The sequence below is a fragment of the Pleurodeles waltl genome, chromosome 10 (assembly GCF_031143425.1).
Source record: "Pleurodeles waltl isolate 20211129_DDA chromosome 10, aPleWal1.hap1.20221129, whole genome shotgun sequence".
NCBI classification, from domain to species: Eukaryota; Metazoa; Chordata; class Amphibia; order Caudata; family Salamandridae; genus Pleurodeles; species Pleurodeles waltl.
The window spans coordinates 1,945,369-1,966,871 of NC_090449.1; the positions used below are offsets into that span (position 1 = coordinate 1,945,369).

The window sequence follows — 21,503 nt, forward strand, 5'->3', positions numbered from 1 at the left end:
ATCATGAAATCAAAAATGGCCCAATATATAAAAAATGTATGTCATTTAACATGTCTTGCAAACAGTTTAAATCTCCTTCACAAACCCATTTCAATGACAGAAATGAGGCAGGGCAGAGTAGACTCATAGGCTGTCATTATATGGCTAAAATAGAGGCTGTGCCTTTAAGAACCCAGGGACCACCAGTATCCCATCATGCCCAGCTGGTGGCAGTTTGCTTCAGTTCTTTTTTTTTTCTGCATACTGCCGATGGGAAGCATTAAGCTCAATATTTTAGTTTTTTTCTCATAGAAATTGTGACATCTTTGCAAGACATCTTTTAGCTTTTCCTACCTTTTTCTGTTACTTTTTTACAGAAAACTGTTGCGTTTTGTTGAATAAAATACCTTCATTATTTGATCAGTGTGTCTGCTGCACAGAAATAAAAGCCAAAACAGACCCTCATGAGTCTGTATCATCTACCTACCTTCCTCTCTTCGTCCTGAAGCCTGTGATATCTGCAGGAAGTTTCTAGGTGCCCTCTGTGTGACACAGCAACGATTTGCCTTCAAGGGAGAGATAAGGGATGGCACCAACAAACACAGCCTGCCACTGGGACTTCAAAGTGAGGGAATTCTTCATTCTTCTACCAGGGCTCTTCCTTCAGCAGCCTATGGACATGGAAGGTTTGAGAAATGTTTCAGGCAGAAACAACACTTGTCCCGGTTGACGTCAAGAGGATCGATGTTGAGGCATGGTACTGTGCCCAGTTGTTAGTCTTCAAGGGCCTGTTCGACGTTGAGGAAGTGTCAACGATTGCCGGCAACATCACACCAGTTGACATTGAGGGATTATATGCTTTTGAGCCATCGCTGGCATACAACATTGAGAAGTGCCTTGTCGTCGAAGTGCCAGTTTGCCATTGAGATGGCTTGGACAGTTGATGTTGAGAGCAGCACATCAGCGTGAGAAGAGGAGGAGGGAGAGGATAAATAGAAGAATTTATTCTTCATCTGATTCACAGCAATCCATTGTTTACCCACCTTCTCTGGTTGTGTTACTATCCTCTCCATCACCACCTCCGCTTCGCCTCCCCCGATGCCTCCACCTCTACAACTGGGGCTTCCTCTACATCTGCCCCCCCCTCGTTTTTCCACCCCCTCCAGCACCTAGAGTTACTCCAGCTCCCAGCCCTCGAATTCACTCCTTATTGTGCCGCCACTCTTGTCACGGTCCTCACACACTGGGGAGCTCTTCCTCTACTTCAAGGCATTCCCAGCGCTGTTATTGATCGCCTTATTTCTCTACTCTGATCCTCCACCCGACTGTTGTGATTTTGGCTGCCAGAAAGGTCCATTACACTTCATCATCCCTGGGTCCCCGGTTCCCCTCAGCAGTGAGGAGAGTCACGGGAAGAGGAGGCAGCCTCCCAGGGGACCCACAGGCAGCAAGCACAGGAGTCGAGGTGAGACCCACGTACCACTCCTAGAAAGGAGTCCCCCGTTGCAGGAGAAGCACGTACAGGGTTGTCTCTCAGGGAAGAGTGCAGGGGCTACATGGAGCCTGAAGATTCCTTGGAGGAGATGCCAACAAGCCTTGGTAGCTGCAAGAGACGCAATGCTCGGGAGAACTGGCCTGTGTGGAGAGGCAAGGATTTACCGTCTATCCAAAGGTGGATAGCTGGCAGAGAGGACTGAGGGGACCACTCCAGACCACCACCCATGAGGTGGAGGTGGTGGGGGGGGGGGGGGTGATGGTGGTCACTCCGTTTTCAATCATCCAGTTTCACGCCAGAGCAGGGACTAGAGGTCCCTGAACTGGTGCAGACTGGTTTATGCAAGGAGGGTGCCAAATGTGCCCCTCAAAGCATACCGGTGGCTTGGGGAGGCTATCCCTCCCAAGTCATGTAACACCTATTTCCAAGGGAGAGGGTGTTGCCTCCCCTCTCTCAAAGGAAATCCTTTGTTCTGCCTTCCCCTGTCTGAGCTGGTCAAGCAGCAGGAGGGCAAAAACCTGTCTGTAGGATGGCAGCAATGCAGGCTGCCGTAGAAAACCCTGCAAACTGGTAGGAGCAAAGCTGGGGGGGGGGTCCTTTAAGGCGCCCCCTGAGTGCATGGAATCCTACAACCAATACAGGCTACAGTATTGGATAGGATTCCAACATGTTTGATACCAAACCTGCCCTGGTTTGGAGTTACCATTATGTAGCTGTACATAGTTAGTGACCTGTGTCCAGTACATGGGTAAAGTGGCTTTGCCGCACTTTCGAAGTCCAGGAAATTGAGCTGGAGTTTGTGGGGCGATCTCTACTCATGCAGGGGTGCCCTCACACACAGGTACCCGCACCCTGCCCTCTGGGCTTAGAGAGCCTACCAAAGAAGTGAACTGATGCAGTGACCTGAAGCTAAAGGGTGCATGCACCTTTTCACGCAGGCTGCAATGGCAGGCCTGCAGACACATTTTGCATGGGCTCTCGTGGGTGCATAATACATGCTGCAGCCCATGGGGAACCCCTGGTGCCCCAATGCCCTGGGTACCATCTACTAGGGACTTGAATGGGAGCACCAGTATTCCAAATGTGGGGTGTTTGTGGTCCAAGCAACCAAACTTAATGGGAGACCCCTCAATCACTGGGGTCCTGGTTAGCAGGATGCCAGTGTACACCGTCAAAGCATACTGATGTCTGGGGAAAAAGTGGGGTAACTATGCCAAAAACAGGGTATTTTCCTAAAGTGCAGACACTTAAACTTACTACAAGACTGCATGGAGATCCTCAAGGAAGATGAGCAGCCTTCCGCTTACGCCTTCAAATGGAAGAGACTTTGCATCTGTTACTCTAAGAACGTGGACCCCAACTTCCTACCAAGATGATGTGATTCTTCCATACTTTCTACACTTTGCTAAATCTGGCTTGATATTGTCTTCCATGAAGGTTAATTTGGCAGCTCTTACAGCCTACAGGAAATGTCCATCACAAACCTCTTGTTTCGAAATTCCTGTCATAAATTGTATGTTAGAGGGGTTGAATGTTTTCCTTCCCATTAGATGTCCCTTGCCTCCCTGGGAACTCGTATAGTGCTTTCTTGCCTTATGCGGGATCTCTTTGAACGCATCCACAAGGCTTCCCTACAACACCTAACATGGAAGGCGACTTTCCTGTTAACGATAACCTCAGCTAGCTGGGTGAGCGAGAGATGAGCACTTTTAGCATGTGGCAAATGAGCACGCGAACTGCAAGTGAGGTCACAAAGGCACAAGGCAGCCATCGGATGACTCTGCCACAAGCTCATCCTGGGTGGCAGTAAGAAAGGACAGGCCCTGCAAAGCAACATAGAACATCTCTGCCTTAGGGCTTCAAATGGTTGCTTTGCTCTGGACAAGCCTCCGGGCTCCTTGTTATCTGACCAGGCAAAATCAAATGGTCAACCAGTCTATCTGGGGTTCATTGATTAAAAGTCTGCCTTTGTTAGATTAGACCGGGGGAAACTCTGGCAGAAATGAGCCCTTCTGAATATCCCGGGCAGCCTTTTTAGCGCCTCAGTTACTCCATGAAGACACGTTAGGAATGTTTCTCGCCTGTCTAGGTCAATCAAAACCATGCAGGGTCTCAATCAGGGCTGCGTCCTTGCTCCAACATTATTTAACTTGTTCTTATTGGATTTGTCCCCTTTGTCAATTCCCATCCACCCAAATTGGTGGGATTTCAGCTCTCAAATTTGCTGTACGCAGATAACTTGGTCCTGACCAACAGAACAAAGGTTGGTCTGCAGCGCCTTCCTGATGTGTTCTCCGCTTTCTCAATTAAGAATGGGCTGATAATAAAAGTAAAACAAAGATTTTGGTCATTCAAGGGTCAAGATCACAAAAAAGCAAAGCGGTTCCTGGATCGAGAAGGTCTTGAGTAGACAAGCAGTTTTAAATATCTTGGTGTTTATTTTAGTAGGAAATTGGGATACTGTGATCAACTGGAATGAATTTGAAGGAAGGGCAACTCGCTGAATGTCTGCCTTGGGTCCCTAGCTACAAAACTAAAAGGGCCTTCTTTGTTGCCGAGCCTCCAGGTAGCACAGGTTAAGATTTTGCCGACCTTTGCATATGGAAGCAAGGCCCTTAAAGATTGGGATAATGCAACATTGGACAAAATGCTACTTACAATCTATTTGTCCTTTTTCAGCTTCCCTCCTGTGCCTTGCCAGCCCATAGAAGACTGGAGTTCGGCATTCTTGAGCAAGATTTGGCAGGGACAGCAGCATTTACGTTGTGCTGCCACATGCTCTGGTCGGCAAATAGTGATTTACAGGCCCACTGCCTGTGGTCTAAAATGGAAGCGAAGCTCTCTGACAAGCTCCAACCTGATGCAGGCCTTGAGTGCTCTCTAACTAATGCCTGGCACCTTCCCGTTAGTCATCAGGAGTTCAAAAGGCTAAGAAAAACTAGCAGCAAATGACTTTCATTGCTTAAAGATGAGGCTAGCCTGGCCCTGCATAAACATGGTTGGATGACTCTCTAAACTTACAGGCAGCTGAAACCCCAGAGTTATCTTAGTGAACTCTAATGATGGGGTAAAGGCACAGTTCATGTCTTCCAGGATGGGGCTAATACCTACCCCTTATTACGAACCCATGTGGAAAAGGCGAGAAGGGCTAGGGAACTGACGGCTGTGTGAACTTGGTCAGGAAGACATCATCCATATACTGTGCTTATGCCCCATCCTTCGGCAGGACCGGCGTGAACTTTTACGAAGAAGGTGGAATGCCCGGGCATTCGGCCCTGCAGGGCGGCTGTCTTGGCCTGCTTCCACCCTCGGGACATCAGGTTAAACTGTGCAACGATGAAATGCCTGCAGTGCTTCTTGACAAGGGTGGGGTCCTGAGGCCCAAGTAGAGAAATAGGATAGGGGCCATTTGTGAACTAACCGCCCTGGTTAGTGCCCTCCGCTGTAGAGGCTATTCTGAATGCTGCATCTGGCATTGTTGCTGCTTCACTGTCTATTATAGAAAAGTGTAGGCCTTTATCAGAATTCTTCTCTGCTATAGCGTACACCCCTAAATTGCTTTGAAATTGTGATGTATTTTTTAATTATTAAAGTGAACTTAATTTTCCTGCATGTGCACCTTATCAAGATTAATGCCTACAAATGCTATTTTGTGATTTAGTAACTGATTGCCTCACTAGTTTTTAGAGAAAAAAGTTATAACCGCTTTTCAGGGAAACTTTAACTGGAGGGTGGGGATGGGGGCTGCGTTGCTTTTGTTTTTTTTAATTGTTTGGCAACAACTGTCGGAAATGAGCCTTTTATTCATAATGCATTAAACGGATGTACAGGTGTTGGTATCTTGAGTCATTTTAATGCAGTTGTAATGTTTATTGTACTGCAAGGGTTTTTTAGTCCTGCAATAAAGTTTTTACATACGAGCACTATGTTCTCATAGACCATCCACTCTTTTTCATTCTAGCAAAGTGCTTATGAGAACTCACCTGAAATTCCTTCCTAAAGTAGTGTTGGACTTCCATGTCAACCAGAATATCTCGTTGCCTATTCAGAATCCCTCTACTCATGCCGGATAATCTCCATTCAATTCACTTGCTGTCAGGAGGGTTCCGAAGCCTTATCTCGATAAGAAAAGCGATATCCGGTGACCTTACCAATGGTTTATTAACTATGGTCCGGTCCGCACCGGATTAGCCACCTCCAAACAATCTAGATGGATAGTTTCATGTATTTATTTGTGCTACCAAAAACCTCCTAAATCACTAGCAGCCAAACCCAAGGCACACTCTAGTAGGGGGAAAGCAGCTACTGACGCTTTACTGCGCAGTATCCTGATTCCAGAGACTTGCAAAGCAGCTACTTGGAAATCAGTAATACTTTTACCAAACACCACTGCCGAGACTCTGATGCTAGAGCAGATGCTCAAATAAGACAGGCTTCCCCCAAATCTATTTGCTTGAACGGTCTGTGACCCTTTGTCTTCTCCACCGTGGTATTTGGGGATGGGTTTGCTACTCTATTCAGTGCTTAGGACTATTCCTTTTTTCTTAGGGTATTTCCATGTATAGTTTCTTACCTGTTACTCCATGATAAGTCATAAACAACCCTATCTCCTTCCAGGTGGAATAGACCGAGGTATCCTTGCAATCTTTATATATCGCACATCGCCTTAAAGAACTGAAGCAACTGACATTCGCTTAGCAAGATGGGATACTGGTAGTCCCTGGGTTCTTAAAGGCACAACCTTTATTTTAGCTAAAAAATGACAGCCTATGAGGCTAGGCTGCCCTGTTCTCCCTCATCTCCCCCATAAAAAGGGGTTTGTGAAGGAGATTTATACTGTTTCTAAACATCTTAAATTATATTCATTTTATGTATTGGTCCTTTTTGGCTTTCATGATGAAGAATTGGGCCATTGTAGCCTAGATATATAGGTTCCATTGTCTCTCTTTAAGTGTCTTCACCTTTCTTCAGGAAGGCAGGTAAAAATCTCCACTTCAGAAGATATATTAAAGAACTGCTCCATGGGTCCTTGCATGTGGGCGCGACCATTCAATGCTTAGGACTTATCATGCAAATGTCTCTCAGAGAGAATAGGAGTTACAAGTAAAACTATTCTATCTTCTTTTGAAGCTACAACAAAAAATCCTCCTCCCCTAGGGAGCAATAGAGATGCTCCAGAAATCGCAGAGGACATAAGGGTGTTACGTCAGATTCTTTTTGATGGAGAAGTAAACTGAATGGTGAAGGCCAATTCTAGACCTTGAAACTGAACAAGTTCCTGAAAGTCTTTTTGCATGGTTCTGCTCTAAAAACGTTGTCTGGATGATCCAGGAAGGAGACTACCAGACCTCCCTGGATCTTCAGGATGTGTGTTTCCATTTCCCCATACACCGGAAGCATAGTAAATACCTTTGCTTTTCAGTGGTAAAGCAGCACAACCAATTCAAGGGGCTTCCCTTTGGCCTCAAATCAGCACCTCAGATATTTACCAGAAGCCTAGTGCCAGTTGCCAAGTGTAGCAGTATGTGAGCGAGTGACTTGTCAAGACTTCATCAAGGGAAGATGCAAAAACTTCCTTGACCTCTTGCGTCAGTTTCACAAGTTGAGATGGACACTAAGCTTCAACAGATCCGATCCTTTATAGAACCAAAACTGAAACTTTAAATACTAGGAATGATACTAGAAACTCAGCATGGATAAGCTTTTCCTCCCGAAGGCACAGTAAGAATGCTACAAGTCATGGCAAGGGATTTCTCCACCAGGCTGTCAGTCATAGTCAAGCAGTACAAGTCTCTTCTGGGCCTGATGTCGCCCTGCATATGGCTTGTTGCCAGTTTGCCGACTCCAGATGAGACCCTTGCAACAAGAGCAGAACAGTCAAATGAAGCAAATAGATTGCTTATGGAACAGCACGGTCCAAATTTCAAGACTGCTGAGGTAGGCATTGCTGTTGCGGAGATTCCCTGTAAATCTCAATGCAGGCCTCTTTCCATCCTCCATTGGACAAAGTAGTGCTCTTAAGAGATGTGTCCATATATGGCTAGGGAGTTCACATGCAAGATACGTCGACCAGAGGTCTCCGATCAGAAACTGAGAAGATGATCCATACCAATGTACCGGGCCTTGGTGTTTACAACTGGGCTGAAAAGTGTTTTTCCAGGACTGGCAGGTTGAGGGAGCCTCATCAGGATGGACAATACAAGGGTTTTATATATCTAAGCAAGGAGGATCAAGGTCTGCACCTCTCTCAGAGGTGCAACAGCTGTGGGACTAGGCCATTTCTCACCAAGGGGACATCACCGTGGAGCACCTTCCTCCATGTCAAAATGCTCGGGCAGATGCACTCAATTGAACACTCTTGGGCTGCCATTAATGAGCGTTCCTGCAAGAGCAAGTGGAAATATTCTTCTACAGATTAGGTCACAGTGGATTTGGTTGCCACCCAGAGAAACAAGAAATGCCACTGTTAATTCAGACCTCGAAAAATCATAAAAATATTACTAGACCTGCAGGTCGAGTAGTTTGAATAATCTACTCGATCTGACTGTATTGTACTTGACCTGGAAACGGGTCTCAAATTGTGTGATCCTAGGCAACTATTGTATTTTACAGTCGCCTTTTTCTTCTTTCTCATGAGTGCACGTTCAAATATGTGCGGTCAGCATTTCTGCTGTTAAAAAAAAAAAAAAAAATCATTTTATTTATTAAATACACTAAACATTTGCTCCATGTATAATAAATCTAGCCCACATACAGGGTGCACATGATCCATGCATGACTTGCCTCTTAGTTTACTAACAGCTTTGCATCAGGGCAGGAGTGTTTCTCAGTTTTAAACACCCACTTTTAATAAATATGTTACTAAGGCATGATGTGGTAGCGCACTGTCTTTTACAGACAGCACATTTCCAAGAAATGTCCAAAAACCTTCCCAATAACTTGCAGCTTTATTGCTAATACACTATGTAGTTTTATCAGTAATCTACAAATATTGGGTTTCAGAAAACATTTAGCATTTACACATCACCAAGTAAAGCGTTTTGACTTTTTTTCCGATTCTAATAACATATTGTTTTCATCACACACAAGTAGAAAAATAGTTTTTCACAGCTATTGAAATACATTTTGAAATGTTTGTAAAGTTGAGTTAGTTATATAAATGTGTGTTAGGAAAAACCTGATACAAAAGCCTCTCATTTCACATAGGTCAGGCAGTGCACCTTACAAAATCCTGGAACTCTGCAGTCACAAGGAAAAGTATTTGCATTGCAAGAAGACAAACTGACTTTGACCTCTGTCTCTGAACATAGAGCAACTGTGACAAGAATAAGATTTAAAGGCATCTTAATTGTTAATTCATTTTTGACTGAACAGAACACCTGTTCTTTGTCCACTGGCCAGAAGGGTCGAATGGATTCTAAAAATAGCTTGACCTCATAAATAAAACTTGCCAATGTGAGAGGTCGGGTAGTTTTTTCGAGCCCTGTAAGTCACTTTGAATAGTCCATTACACTTCCTATATTGTGTGCTCCAACTCTGAAAAGAAGGAAGAGGCACTGCTTGGTTTGAACCTAGAGTGCTCCGTTTTTATGTTGATTGTACCAAAGGTTGGTGAACAGTGCCGCTGTTCTCTGGAGTTTCTTGGTCCTTTGGTTTCAGGGTAGTCCTCAGGTCGCTGGTCCCTGTCTGATGCGTCGCTGTACAGGTTCTTTGAGCCTGGAGACAGGCCAGTAGGGCTGGGGCCAAGTCATTTGTTGTCTCTGCGGGGCTTTCAGGTCAGCAGTCCTTTGTGTAGGTTGCAGGAATCTCATTTCCTGGGTTCAGGGTCGCCCCTAAATACTGAATTTTAGGGGTGTGTTTCTGCCTGGGGGCAGTAGCCAATGGCTACTGTCCTTGAGGGTGGCTACACCCTCTTTGTGCCTAACTCCCTTAGGGGAGAGGGGCACATCGCTATTCCTATTTGGGGAATCCTCCAAAACCAAGATAGAGGAGTTCTAAAGGCAGGGGTCATCTCAGCTCATAGCACCTTAGGGGCTATCCTGACTGGTGGGTGACTTATCCTTGTTTTTCTCATTATCTCCTCTGGACCTGCCGCCAAAGGTGGGGGGCTGTGTCCAGTGGGCAGGCATCTCCACTAGCTGGAGTGCCCTAAGGCATTGTAACACGAAGCCTGAGCCTTTGAGGCTCACTGCTAGGTGTTACAGTTCCTGCAGGGGGGAGGTGTGAAGCACCTCCACCCAGTGCAGGCTTTGTTTCTGGCCTCAGCACAAAGGCTCTCACCCCCAGGGGGTAAGAACCTTGTCTCAGTGGCAGACTGGCACAGACCAGTCAGTCCTGCACTGAAGGACTGTGTAAAATACAGGGGGCATCTTCTAAGATGCCCTCTGTGCATTTTGTAATAAGACCAACACTGGCATCAGTGTGGGTTCATTATTCTGAGACGTTTGATACCAAACTTCCCAGTATTCAGTGTAGCCATTATGGAGCTGTGGAGTTCGTTTTGACAAACTCCCAGACCATATACTTAAAATTGCCACACTGCACTTACAATGTCTAGGAATGGACTTAGACACTGTATTGGCATATTGCTCATGCAGCTATGTCCTCACCTGTGGTATAGTGCACCCTGCCTTAGGGCTGTAAGGCCCTGCTAGAGGAGTGACTTACCTATGCCACAGGCAGTATTTTGTGTGCATGGCATCCTGGGGGGGAATGCCATTTCGAGTTTGCCCTTTTCTCCCCACCAACACATACAATCTGCAGTGGCAGTGTGCATGTGTTACGTGAGGGGTCCCTTAGGGTGGCACAACACATGCTGCACCCCTTAGGGACCTTCCCTGGTCACAGGGCCCTTGGTACCACTGGCACCTTTTGCAAGGGACTTATCTGTGTGCCAGGGATGAGCCAATTGTGGAAACAATGGTACATTTTTAGTGAAAGGACACTGGTGCTGGTGTCTGGTTAGCAGGGTCCCAGCACACTTCAGTCAAGTCAGCATCAGGCAAAAAAGTGGGGGGTAACTGCAACAGGGAGCCATTTTCCTACATTTCTTCTCTGGCTTGCCCTTTGGATTAATGTTCTCTGATCACTCTTTATTAATGCACCCCTTGTATCCAGAGGTCTAGATCCAGCTCTGTCCTAATGCTGCTTCTTGTTGTGCATTCGCCCTGTCTGTGGTTTACTTCTGTAGAGGCGTCACCCTCTTAGGTGTCACACTGCACTAACAGTCTCTGTGGAGTTGTTTCTTCTCTGGCTCGCCCTCTGGTTTAATGTTCTCTGATTACACTTTATTAATGCACCCTTTGTCATAGATCTAAGCTCTGTCCTTATGCTGTTCATGGTTTTGCAGTGTGTACTAACACCTTCTAGTTTCACTTTGTAGACTGTGCCCTGTTGTATTGCCACCTTTTAGTTGCCCACTCATTACTAACACACTTTGGTCTCATTATCTGCGGAGATTAATCGGTGCTGGTGTCTCCTTTGGTTTTACTTTCCTTGTGTTCTGATCACTTCTGTCATTTGGTCTTGCTTTTTAAGAGCGCTCCCAGTTTCTTATCCATTCTTATTTTGTCATCTCACAGGATCCTGAGAGTGTCTATCCTGCCGCTGGCACATCGCCCTCCCTCCCTGATCAGATTTCTCCATCCTTGGTATTATTTCATTTGTCCGTTCATTTCTCCTCCCATCCCCGATCCTTGATTGCATGAATGTTTTTCTGTTGTCTGTGTTCCATTGTGTTTGTGTTGGGAGCAGGTTGCCTCTCTTCCCTAGGTCACGGGTAGTGACGGATCTCAGGCTGGCAGTAAACGTTTTTTTGCATTACTCTGTGATGGAGTTGTGCTCTACATAAACCCTATTCTGTGATCTCGGTCTGCGATGACGCTCAGATGTTTACTTCGCGATGGAGCTTGAAGAGGAACTAAGCGGTCTGTGTACTCTGTCCGCGATGGAGCTTGAAGAGGAACTAAGCGGTCTGTGTACTCTGTCCGCGATGGAGCTTGAAGAGGAACTAAGCGGTCTGTGTACTCTGTCCGCGATGGAGCTTGAAGAGGAACTAAGCGGTCTGTGTACTCTGTCCGCGATGGAGCTTGAAGAGGAAATAAACGGTCTGTGTACTCTGTCCGTGATGGAGCTTGAAGAGGAAATAAGCGGTCTGTGTACTCTGGCCGTGATGGAGGCTGGGCTTGTGGTAAAAATGGTACACAGTAGGGCAGTGGTTCCCAACCTTTTGACTTCTGTGGACCCCCATTTTATCAATACTGGAGCCCGGGGACCCCCACTGAATCGTTATTGGAATCTGGGGACCCCCACTGAGTCATTACTGATAGTTGGAACCTAATATTAAATTTTCTAAGCCGTCGCGGACCCCCTGAGGAGGCTTCGCGGACCCCCAGGGGTCCCTGGCCTACAGGTTGAGAACCACTGCAGTAGGGCATCTACTTCATGATGGTGCTCTGGGCAGACTACTTGTTTCTCTGTTGCCTGACTGTGCTCTCAAGCCTGTGATACTCCTCCACCCCCACCCCCCCCAATACCCACCTCCTGCCCCCAGTTGTTGTGGCTTGGAAATAGGGATTCCAACATGGACTGTGTGGCAAGAGCATAGATCTGAGGCCTCTGGTGCAGAGTGAATGACTGTTGCTGCCTTAGTGAAAAGAGCTGTAGACCGATGCCACTGGGCAGCACAGAACCTGGTGGCTCCACACCTGAGCAATGTGAGAACCTGGAAAGTGGCGGAGTGTGACGATGGCTACAGGGATGGAAAGCCTGCTACTGATGAGTGCAGAAGTTGCAGAGGGTGGCCAGGATTGAGACTTGAGGGTCTACGCTTGTGGGCTGCTGGAGGTTTCTGAGCCTCCAAACCCCCACTCTTCCTGAGAGGGACTTGGGCAATATACATGACACTGGGTGGGGTTGGGCAAGTATATGGAGAAGTGGGTGATGATGTGTGCCCAGTGTATACAGATACCTCCAGGGCCTCAACAGAATGGCCGGCCTGTGACACACATGGGACTTTGTAAAAATGGGTGATGTGCGCAGATGTCCCTCTGAGAAGCAAACTACATACTGGAAGCAAAGAGCTTCCTCCACATGGATGGTCTTAAATGTGAGACTCTGTCAGGGTGACCTAGGGGAGTCTCTGAATTAGACCTCTCTTCGCTGCACGATTGAATAGCGACTGTGCTTTCTGCACTTTGATCTGCGGCTCCCTGTTCACTAGTATCTTTAAACGTCAGGCCTTAGTTCTTGGTGCTATCTGTGGAGAAACTGACACTTTGACCCAGATTTGATATTTATACAGGAGCCTCATGTCCTGAGAGCAGACATTGGCCATATGTGACCTACACTATACCCTAGCATCATAAAAGAATGACGGGCGGAGTGCTGAAACTTTTCTTTCATTCACTCACCCTCTCAGTCACAGATCTGGGTTTAATCCATCATTCCTTTGCTCCCCATGCCACTGCCGTTTGGACCCAGCCTTATCAGAATCAGTCTTGAACCGGTTCCCTCTGGGAACAGTCCAGCCTGAACTGCCAGGCCAGGTCCTTTTTGGACTGGAAACAAACATCTGGGGACCGGTTTCATGATATCACCCCTCATCAGCCATACTAGCTGGAGTCTAGTGGCACAGTGAGAAAGGGACCCACATATGGGCATACCCTGGCCACTTAGGGCAACTTTAGCAATACAAACAGATGATGGATGGAATGGTAACTTTTCAAACACTTACCCCCCCCCCCCCCCACCCACCCACAGATCTGGGTTTAATCCACTGTTCTTTTGCTCACCATGCCACCCCAGTTTGGACTGACTCATGGGGAGCAGGGTCAAGACTGATTTGTATATGGCTGGGTCCAAACTGGGGTGGTGTGGTGAGCAAAAGTACAATTGTAATTGTAATAGTATTTATATAGTGCTTACTACCCCTGACGAGCCGTCAAAGCGCTTTTTGGCGAGTAGCACGCTACTCCGGAACCCAACAAGAATTAGTGATGGATTAGTATCGGGAAATATGAGTACAGTTTTAGTATTATGAGTTAATTTGAGAGTTTTAGATTGACTGGAGTAAAGGGGGATGGAGGAGGAAAGAGTCTGTGGAAGGGTTAGGGAGATCATAGTAGCAGAGTGAGATAAATGAGGGCAAATTTAGTAGATGTTTGGGAGGTCATGGTAGTAGTGTGAGGTTTGGTGAGTTAGATGTGGAAGCGGAGGGAAGAGCTCAGGAAGAGTTACTTAGGAGATGAAAGTTGTAGAATGGATTTGTGATGAGTCAGAGTGGGAATGGAGGATAGATTGATAGACATGACATATGATGATCGGTAGATAAGTGTGCTAAGATGAGAGCAAGTATTCATAGATATCTAGTATAACAACCCACCCAGGAGCTATGCAATGACCCACGAACATGCCAAGCACAGAACAACATAGTGTTGGGCTCGGAGTGTTACAAGTTCTTTTCGAGTCACGGGATCGAGTGACTCCTCCTCTTCGGCTCCATTGCACATGGGCATCGACTCCATCTTGGATTGTTTTCTTTCCGCCATCGGGTTCGGACGTGTTTCTATTCGCTCCGGTAGTTTGAGTCGGAAAAGTACTACAAACTCTCTAATTCATCTGTATTGTTTCGATCGCATACCATCTGTAAGGAAATGCCTCCTTGGCATGGTTACCCCCTGACTTTCTGCCTTTGCTGATGCTAAGTTTTGATTTGAAAGTGTGCTGAGGCCTGCTAACCAGGCCCCAGCACCAGTGTTCTTTCCCTAACCTGTAATTTTGTTTCCACAATTGGCACACCCTGGCATCCAGGTAAGTCCCTTGTAACTGATACCAAGGGCCCTGATGCCAGGGAAGGTCTGTAAGGGTTGCAGCATATCTTATGCCACCCTGGGGACCCCTCACTCAGCACAGACACACTGCTTGCCAGCTTGTGTGCTAGTGGGGATAAAACGACTAAGTCGGCATGGCACTCCCCTCAGGGTGCCATGCCAACCTCACATTGCCTATGCAGTATAGATAAGTCACCCCTCTAGCAGGCCTTACAGCCCTAAGGCAGGGTGCACTATATACCATAGGTGAGGGCATAAGTGCATGAGCACTATGCCCCTACAGTGTCTAAGCAAAACCTTAGACATTGTAAGAGCAGGGTAGCCATAAGAGTATATGGTCTGGGAGTCTGTCATGCACGAACTCCACAGCATCATAATGGCTACACTGAAAACTGAAGTTTGGTATCCAACTTCTCATTACAATAAATGCACACTGATGCCAGTGTACATTTTATTGTAACATACACCCCGAGGGCACCTTAGAGGTGCCCCCTGAAACCTTAACCGACTATCTGTGTAGGCTGACTAGTTCTAGCAGCCTGCCACACACCAGACATGTTGCTGGCCACATGGGGAGAGTGCCTTTGTCACTCGGTGGCTAGTAACAAAGCCTGTACTGGGTGGAGATGCTGATCACCTCCCCCTGCAGGAACTGTAACACCTGGCGGTGAGCCTCAAAGGCTCTCACCCCCTTTGTTACAGCACCCCAGGGCATTCCAGCTAGTGGAGTTGCCCGCCCCCTCCAGCCACGGCCCCACTTTTGACGGCAAGGCCGGAGGAGATAATGAGAAAAACAAGGAGTCACTGGCCAGTCAGGACAGCCCCTAAGGCATCCTGAGCTGAGGTGACTCTGACTTTTAGAAATCCTCCATCTTGCAGATGGAGGATTCCCCCAATAGGGATAGGAATGTGCCCCCCTCCCCTCATGGAGGAGGCACAAACAGGGTGTAGCCACCCTCAGGGCTAGTAGCCATTGGCTACTAACCCCCCAGACCTAAACACACCCCTAAATTTAGTATTTAGGGGCTCCCCAGAACCTAGGAACTCAGATTCCTGCAGCCTAAGAAGAAGAGGACTGCTAAGCTGAAAAACCCTGCAGAGAAGACGGAGACACCAACTGCTTTGGCCCCAGCTCTACCGGCCTGTCTCCCCACTTCTAAAGACACTGCTCCAACTACGCTTTCCCCAGGGACCAGCTGTAGGAAGTTGGCTCTGTATGTGCTATTTCAAAGTAAGGAATAGCATGCACAGAGTCCAAGGGTTCTCCTTAGAGGTAAGAGAGTGGCAAAAAGAGATAATACTAATGCTCTATTTTGTGGTAGTGTGGTCGAGCAGTAGGCTTATCAAAGGAGTAGTGTTAAGCATTTGTTGTACATACACACAGGCAATAAATGAGGAACACACACTCGGAGACAAATCCAGCCAATAGGTTTTGTTATAGAAAAATATCTTTTCTTAGTTTATTTTAAGAACCACAGGTTCAAATTCTACATGTAATATCTCATTTGAAAGGTATTGCAGGTAAGTACTCCAGGAACTTTGAATAATCACAGTAGCATATATACTTTTTACATAAAACACAATAAGCTGTTTTAAAAGTGGACACAGTGCAATTTTCACAGTTCCTGGGGGAGGTAAATTGATGTTAGTTTTAACAGGTAAGTAAGTCACTTACAGGTTTCAATTTTGGGTCCAAGGTAGCCCACCGTTGGGGGTTCAGAGCAACCCCAAAGTTATCACACCAGCAGCTCAGAGCCGGTCAGGTGCACAGGTCAAAGAGGTGCCCAAAACACATAGGCTTCAATGGAGAGAAGGGGGTGCCCCGGTTCCAGTCTGCCAGCAGGTAAGTACCCGCGTCTTCGGAGGGCAGACCAGGGGGGTTTTGTAGGGCACCGGGGGGGACACATGCCCACACAGAAAGTACACCCTCAGCAGCGCGGCGGCGGCCGGGTGCAGTGTGCAAACACACGTCAGGTTTTCAATGGTTTCCTATGAGAGATCAAGGGATCTCTTCAGCGTTGCAGGCAGGCAAGGGGGGGCTCCTCGGGGTAGCCACCACCTGGGCAAGGGAGAGGGCCTCCTGGGGGGTCACTCCTGCACAGGAGTTCTGTTCCTTCAGGTGCTGGGGGCTGCGGGTGCAGGGTCTTTTCCAGCCGTCGGGAAAGGGAGTTCAGGCAGTCGCGGTCAGGGGGAGCCTCGGGATTCCCTCTGCAGGCGTCGCTGTGGGGGCTCAGGGGGGACAACTTTGGTTACTCACAGTCTTGGAGTCGCCGGAGGGTCCTCCCTGAGGTGTTGGTTCTCGTCGAGTCGAGGTCGCCGGGTGCAGTGTTGCAAGTCTCACGCTTCTTGCGGGGAGTTGCAGGGGTCTTTAAATCTGCTACTTGAAACAAAGTTGCAGTTCTTTTGGAGCAGGGCCGCTGACCTCCGGAGTTTCTTGTCTTTCTCGAAGCAGGGCAGTCCTCAGAGGATTCAGAGGTCGCTGGTCCCTTGGAAAGCGTCGCTGGAGCAGGTTTCTTTGGAAGGCAGAAGACAGGCCGGTGAGTCTGGGGCCAAAGCAGTTGGTGTCTTCTGTTCTTCCTCTGCAGGGGTTTTTCAGCTCAGCAGTCCTCTTCTTCTTGTAGTTTCAGGAATCTAAATTCTTAGGTTCAGGGGAGCCCTTAAATACCAAATTTAAGGGTGTGTTTAGGTCTGGGGGGTTAGTAGCCAATGGCTACTAGCCCTGAGGGTGGGTACACCCTCTTTGTGCCTCCTCCCAAGGGGAGGGGGTCACATCCCTAATCCTATTGGGGGAATCCTCCTTCTACAAGATGGAGGATTTCTAAAAGTCAGTCACCTCAGCTCAGGACACCTTAGGGGCTGTCCTGACTGGTCAGTGACTCCTCGTTTTTCTCATTATCTCTCCTGGACTTGCCGCCAAAAGTGGGGGCTGGGTCCAGGGGGCGGGCATCTCCACTAGCTGGAGTGCCCTGGGGCATTGTAACACGAAGCTTGAGCCTTTGAAGCTCACTGCTAGGTGTTACAGTTCCTGCAGGGGGGAGGTGTGAAGCACCTCCACCCGGAGCAGGCTTTGTTTCTGTCCTCGGAGGGCACAAAGGCTCTCACCGCATGAGGTCAGAAACTCGTCTCTCAGCAGCAGGCTGGCACAGACCAGTCAGTCCTGCACTGAACAATTGGGTAAACTACGGGGGGCATCTCTAAGATGCTCTGTGTGCATTTTTTTATAAATCCAACACTGGCATCAGTGTGGGTTTATTATTCTGAGAAGTTTGATACCAAACTTCCCAGTTTTCAGTGTAGCCATTATGGAGCTGTGGAGTTCGTTTTTGACAGACTCCCAGCCCATATACTCTTATGGCTACCCTGCACTTACAATGTCTAAGGTTTTGCTTAGACACTGTAGGGGCATAGTGCTCATGCACATATGCCCTCACCTGTGGTATAGTGCACCCTGGCTTAAGGCTGTAAGGCCTACTAGAGGGGTGACTTACCTATGCCACAGGCAGTGGGAGGTTGGCATGGCACCCTGAGGGGAGTGCCATGTCGACTTAGTCATTTTCTCCCCACCAGCACACACAAGCTGGCAAGCAGTGTGTCTGTGCTGAGTGAGGGGTCCCTAGGGTGGCATAAGACATGCTGCAGCCCTTAGAGACCTTCCCTGGCATCAGGGCCCTTGGTACCAGGGGTACCAGTTACAAGGGACTTACCTAGGTGCCAGGGTTGTGCCAATTGTGGAAACAATGGTACATTTTAGGTGAAAGAACACTGGTGCTGGGGCCTGGTTAGCAGGGTCCCAGCACACTTCTCAGTCAAGTCAGCATCCGTATCAGGCAAAAAGTGGGGGGTAACTGCAACAGGAAGCCATTTCTTTACACCAGCGACCTTTGAAGCCTCAGAGGACTGCCCTGCATCTAGAAGGACCAAGAACTTCCGAGGACAGCGGCTCTGTTCACCAAAGACTGCAATTTTGTAACAAAGGAGCAACTTTAAAACAACATGCGTTTCCCGCCGGAAGCGTGAGACTTGGCACTCTGCACCCGACAAGCCCCGGCTCGACTTGTGGAGAACAAACACTTCAGGGAGGACTCCCCGGCGACTGCGAGACCGTGAGTAGCCAGAGTTGCCCCCCCTGAGCCCCCACAGTGACTCCTGCAGAGGGAATCCCGAGGCTCCCCCTGACCGACACTGCCTGTTTCTAAGATCCGACGTCTGGTAAAGACTCTGCTCCTGCAGTCCCCAGGGCCTGAAGGATCTGACCTCCAGTGCAGGAGTGACCCCCAGGTGGCCCTCTCCCTTGCCCAGGTGGTGGCTACCCTGAGGAGCCCCCCCACCCCTTGCCTGCCTGCATCGCTGAAGAGACCCCTGGGTCTCCCATTGCTTTCTATTACAAACCCGACGCTTGTTTGCACACTGCACCCGGCTGCCCCGTGCCGCTGAGGGTGTACTTTCTGTGTGGACTTGTGACCCCCCCGGTGCCCTACAAAACCCCCCTGGTCTGCCCTCCAAAGACGCGGGTACTTACCTGCTGGCAGACTGGAACCGGGGCACCCCCTTCTCCATTGAAGCCTATGCATTTTGGGCACCACTGTGACCTCTGCACCTGACCGGCCCTGAGCTGCTGGTGTGGTAACTTTGGGGTTGCTCTGAACCCCCAACGGTGGGCTACCTTGGACCCAAACTTGAAACCCGTAGGTGGTTTACTTACCTGCAAAAACTAACAAACTCTTACTCCCCCCAGGAACTGTTGAAAATTGCACTGTCTAGTTTTAAAATAGCTATATGTGATTTAAGTGAAAAGTGTATATGCTATTTTGCTAATTCAAAGTTCCTAAAGTACCTACCTGCAATACCTTTCATTTGAAATATTACATGTAAATCTTGAACCTGTGGTTCTTAAAATAAAGTTAGACAAGAGATTTTTCTATACAAAAACCTATTGGCCTGGAATTGTCCGAGTGTGTGTTCCTCATTTATTGCCTGTGCGTGTACAACAAATGCTTAACACTATTCCTTTTGATGAGCCTACTGCTCGACCACACTACCACAAAATAGAGCATTAGAATTATCTCTTTTTGCCACTATTTTACCTCTAAGGGGAACCTTTGGACTCTGTGCATACTATTCCTTACTTTGAAATAGTGCATACAGAGCCAACTTCCTACACCATCGATCATCGACACTTCGGTACCGACGGATCCAACTCCTTTACTTGCCCTTCCGGCACCCGCTCCCAACTTGGGCCTGGTTGGGCTGACCAAAGCCTCGTCGAAGCCTCATGGACCGGACCCCGTTTCGCTTCTGCCCTCTGTGCCACGCCAAGTTCCCATATACGGACCAACATCTTGTCTGTAACCTCTGTCTATCTCCAGACCATCGAGAGGATACTTGCGAGGCCTGCAGATCTTTCCGCTTGAAGAAGAGACTACGAGACCGAAGAGCGCAACGGTTGGAAATGACTTTGAGAAGCACAGAACGTCTCGACGTGGAAGAAGCAAAGACTAAGCACACCTGCAGTCTCCTTTCGGGGGTTCGAATCCGAGCAAGAGTCTGAGGAGGACCGACCAGTCAGGGCAGGACAGCACGTGAGCACGCCTGCCCCTTTACAAACCAAGCACAAGGCCTCGGGAACGCCCCTGCCGGAAGGGCATGGCTTCACCCGTAAAAAGACTTCCAGTGACCAAGCAACAACTTCGGCACCGAGAAAGGCCACACCACCGAAGCCTTCGGACTCGAGCTGAAGCTCAGGCTCCGAAATAGGCAAACACCGACCCATCGAGTCTTAGCCTCAAAAATCCCTCTCTGAGCTGAGGCCAACATCTACTCCAGGCCTTTTGATCCTGAGGAAACCAGCTTCGGAGCCGAAAAGACCCATATACACAGAGGAGCATGGACTTTCCAAACAACTTAAAGAAAGCCATAGATTTTCTGAGGAACTCGCACAAATGGAGGAATTTGATGAAAGGCAGTCCAGAATTCAGATTCCTAAAGACACTGGCAAGATCCTAACTGCACCACCTCTAAAAAATAAAGAGGAAGCTAGCCTTTCAAGGACAATTGGACACTGTTCAGCCACCAGCTAAAGTGCCAAAACCCAAACAAAAAACTCCACCTCCTCAATTCTTACCTCATCAGTCTCCTCCTCATTCTCCTCACCTGACTGTCTCTCCACCTACTACCCCCACTGCACAGTCTCCAGTACACTCTGCAGATTCACACCAAGATAATGTCGACCCATGGGACCTCTACGATGATCCCATTTCTGATAACAGTCCAGACTGCTATCCTTCCAAACCATCGCCCCCAGAAGACAGCACTGCATACACTCAGGTTCTAGCTAGGGCAGCGCCATGCCATAACGTAGCCATGCACACAGAACCTCTTGAGGATGATTTTCTTTTTAATACGTTGTCCTCCACTCACACTACTTACCAGTCCCTTCCCATGCTTCCAGGCATGTTAAAACATGCACATCAGATTTTTCAAGAACCAGTTAAGGCAAGAGTCATCACTCCTAGGGTAGAAAAGAAATATAAGCTGCCTCCTTCTGATCCAGCTTTCATTACCCAGCAGCTACCTTCCGATTCCGTAGTTGTCTGTGCGGCAAGGAAGAGGGCCAACTCCCAGTCACCACCACCAGACAAAGCGGGATATTCCATGCAGCTGGTAAAAGTGGCATTGCAAGTGGCTAATCAATGGAGAATAGCCAACTCCCAAGCACTACTGGCTCGATACGATAGGGCCCACTGGGACGAGATGAAAGACATCATCCATCATCTCCCCCAAGGACCAACAGAAAAGAGCCCAGCAAATAGTCGAGGAAGGGCAGGCTATTACAAATAACCAAACTAGGTCAGCTCTAGACTCCGACACCGCAACAAGAACAGGCAATACTGCAGTCACCATTCGGAGACACGCATGGCTTCGGTCGTCAGGCTTTAAACCTGAAATTGAGCAAGCTGTCCTTAACATGCCATTTAATGAAAAACTGCTGTTTGACCTTCAGGTTGATACAGCCATTGAAAAAATGAAAAAGGACGCCGACACTGCTAAAGCCATGGGTGCTCTTTATTCTACACAATACAGATGTTCCTTTCGAAAGCCTCAATACAGGGTGGGGTTTTAGAGCCCAAACATCTGAGGCATCCACCTCACAATCAAAACCGTCTTACCAGCCTCCGTACCAACGAGGTGGGTTTAGAGGA

The 21,503-nt window shown here is 48.1% G+C and overlaps 1 protein-coding gene across 4 annotated transcripts in view; it reads left to right on the top strand.

The window, feature by feature from the left end:
- KDM5C (lysine demethylase 5C) overlaps positions 1 to 21,503 on the top strand; it is a 457,813-nt gene that overhangs the window by 88,631 nt on the left and 347,679 nt on the right. For 2 of the 4 annotated variants that reach the window (XM_069209299.1, XM_069209300.1), the window contains exon 6: positions 11,056 to 11,124. The exons of the other annotated variants lie outside the window; for them this stretch is intronic. In XM_069209299.1, coding sequence (XP_069065400.1) covers positions 11,056 to 11,124 — 69 coding nt within the window. The remainder of the gene's footprint in view (positions 1 to 11,055; positions 11,125 to 21,503) is intronic. 4 annotated transcript variants of the gene reach the window in all.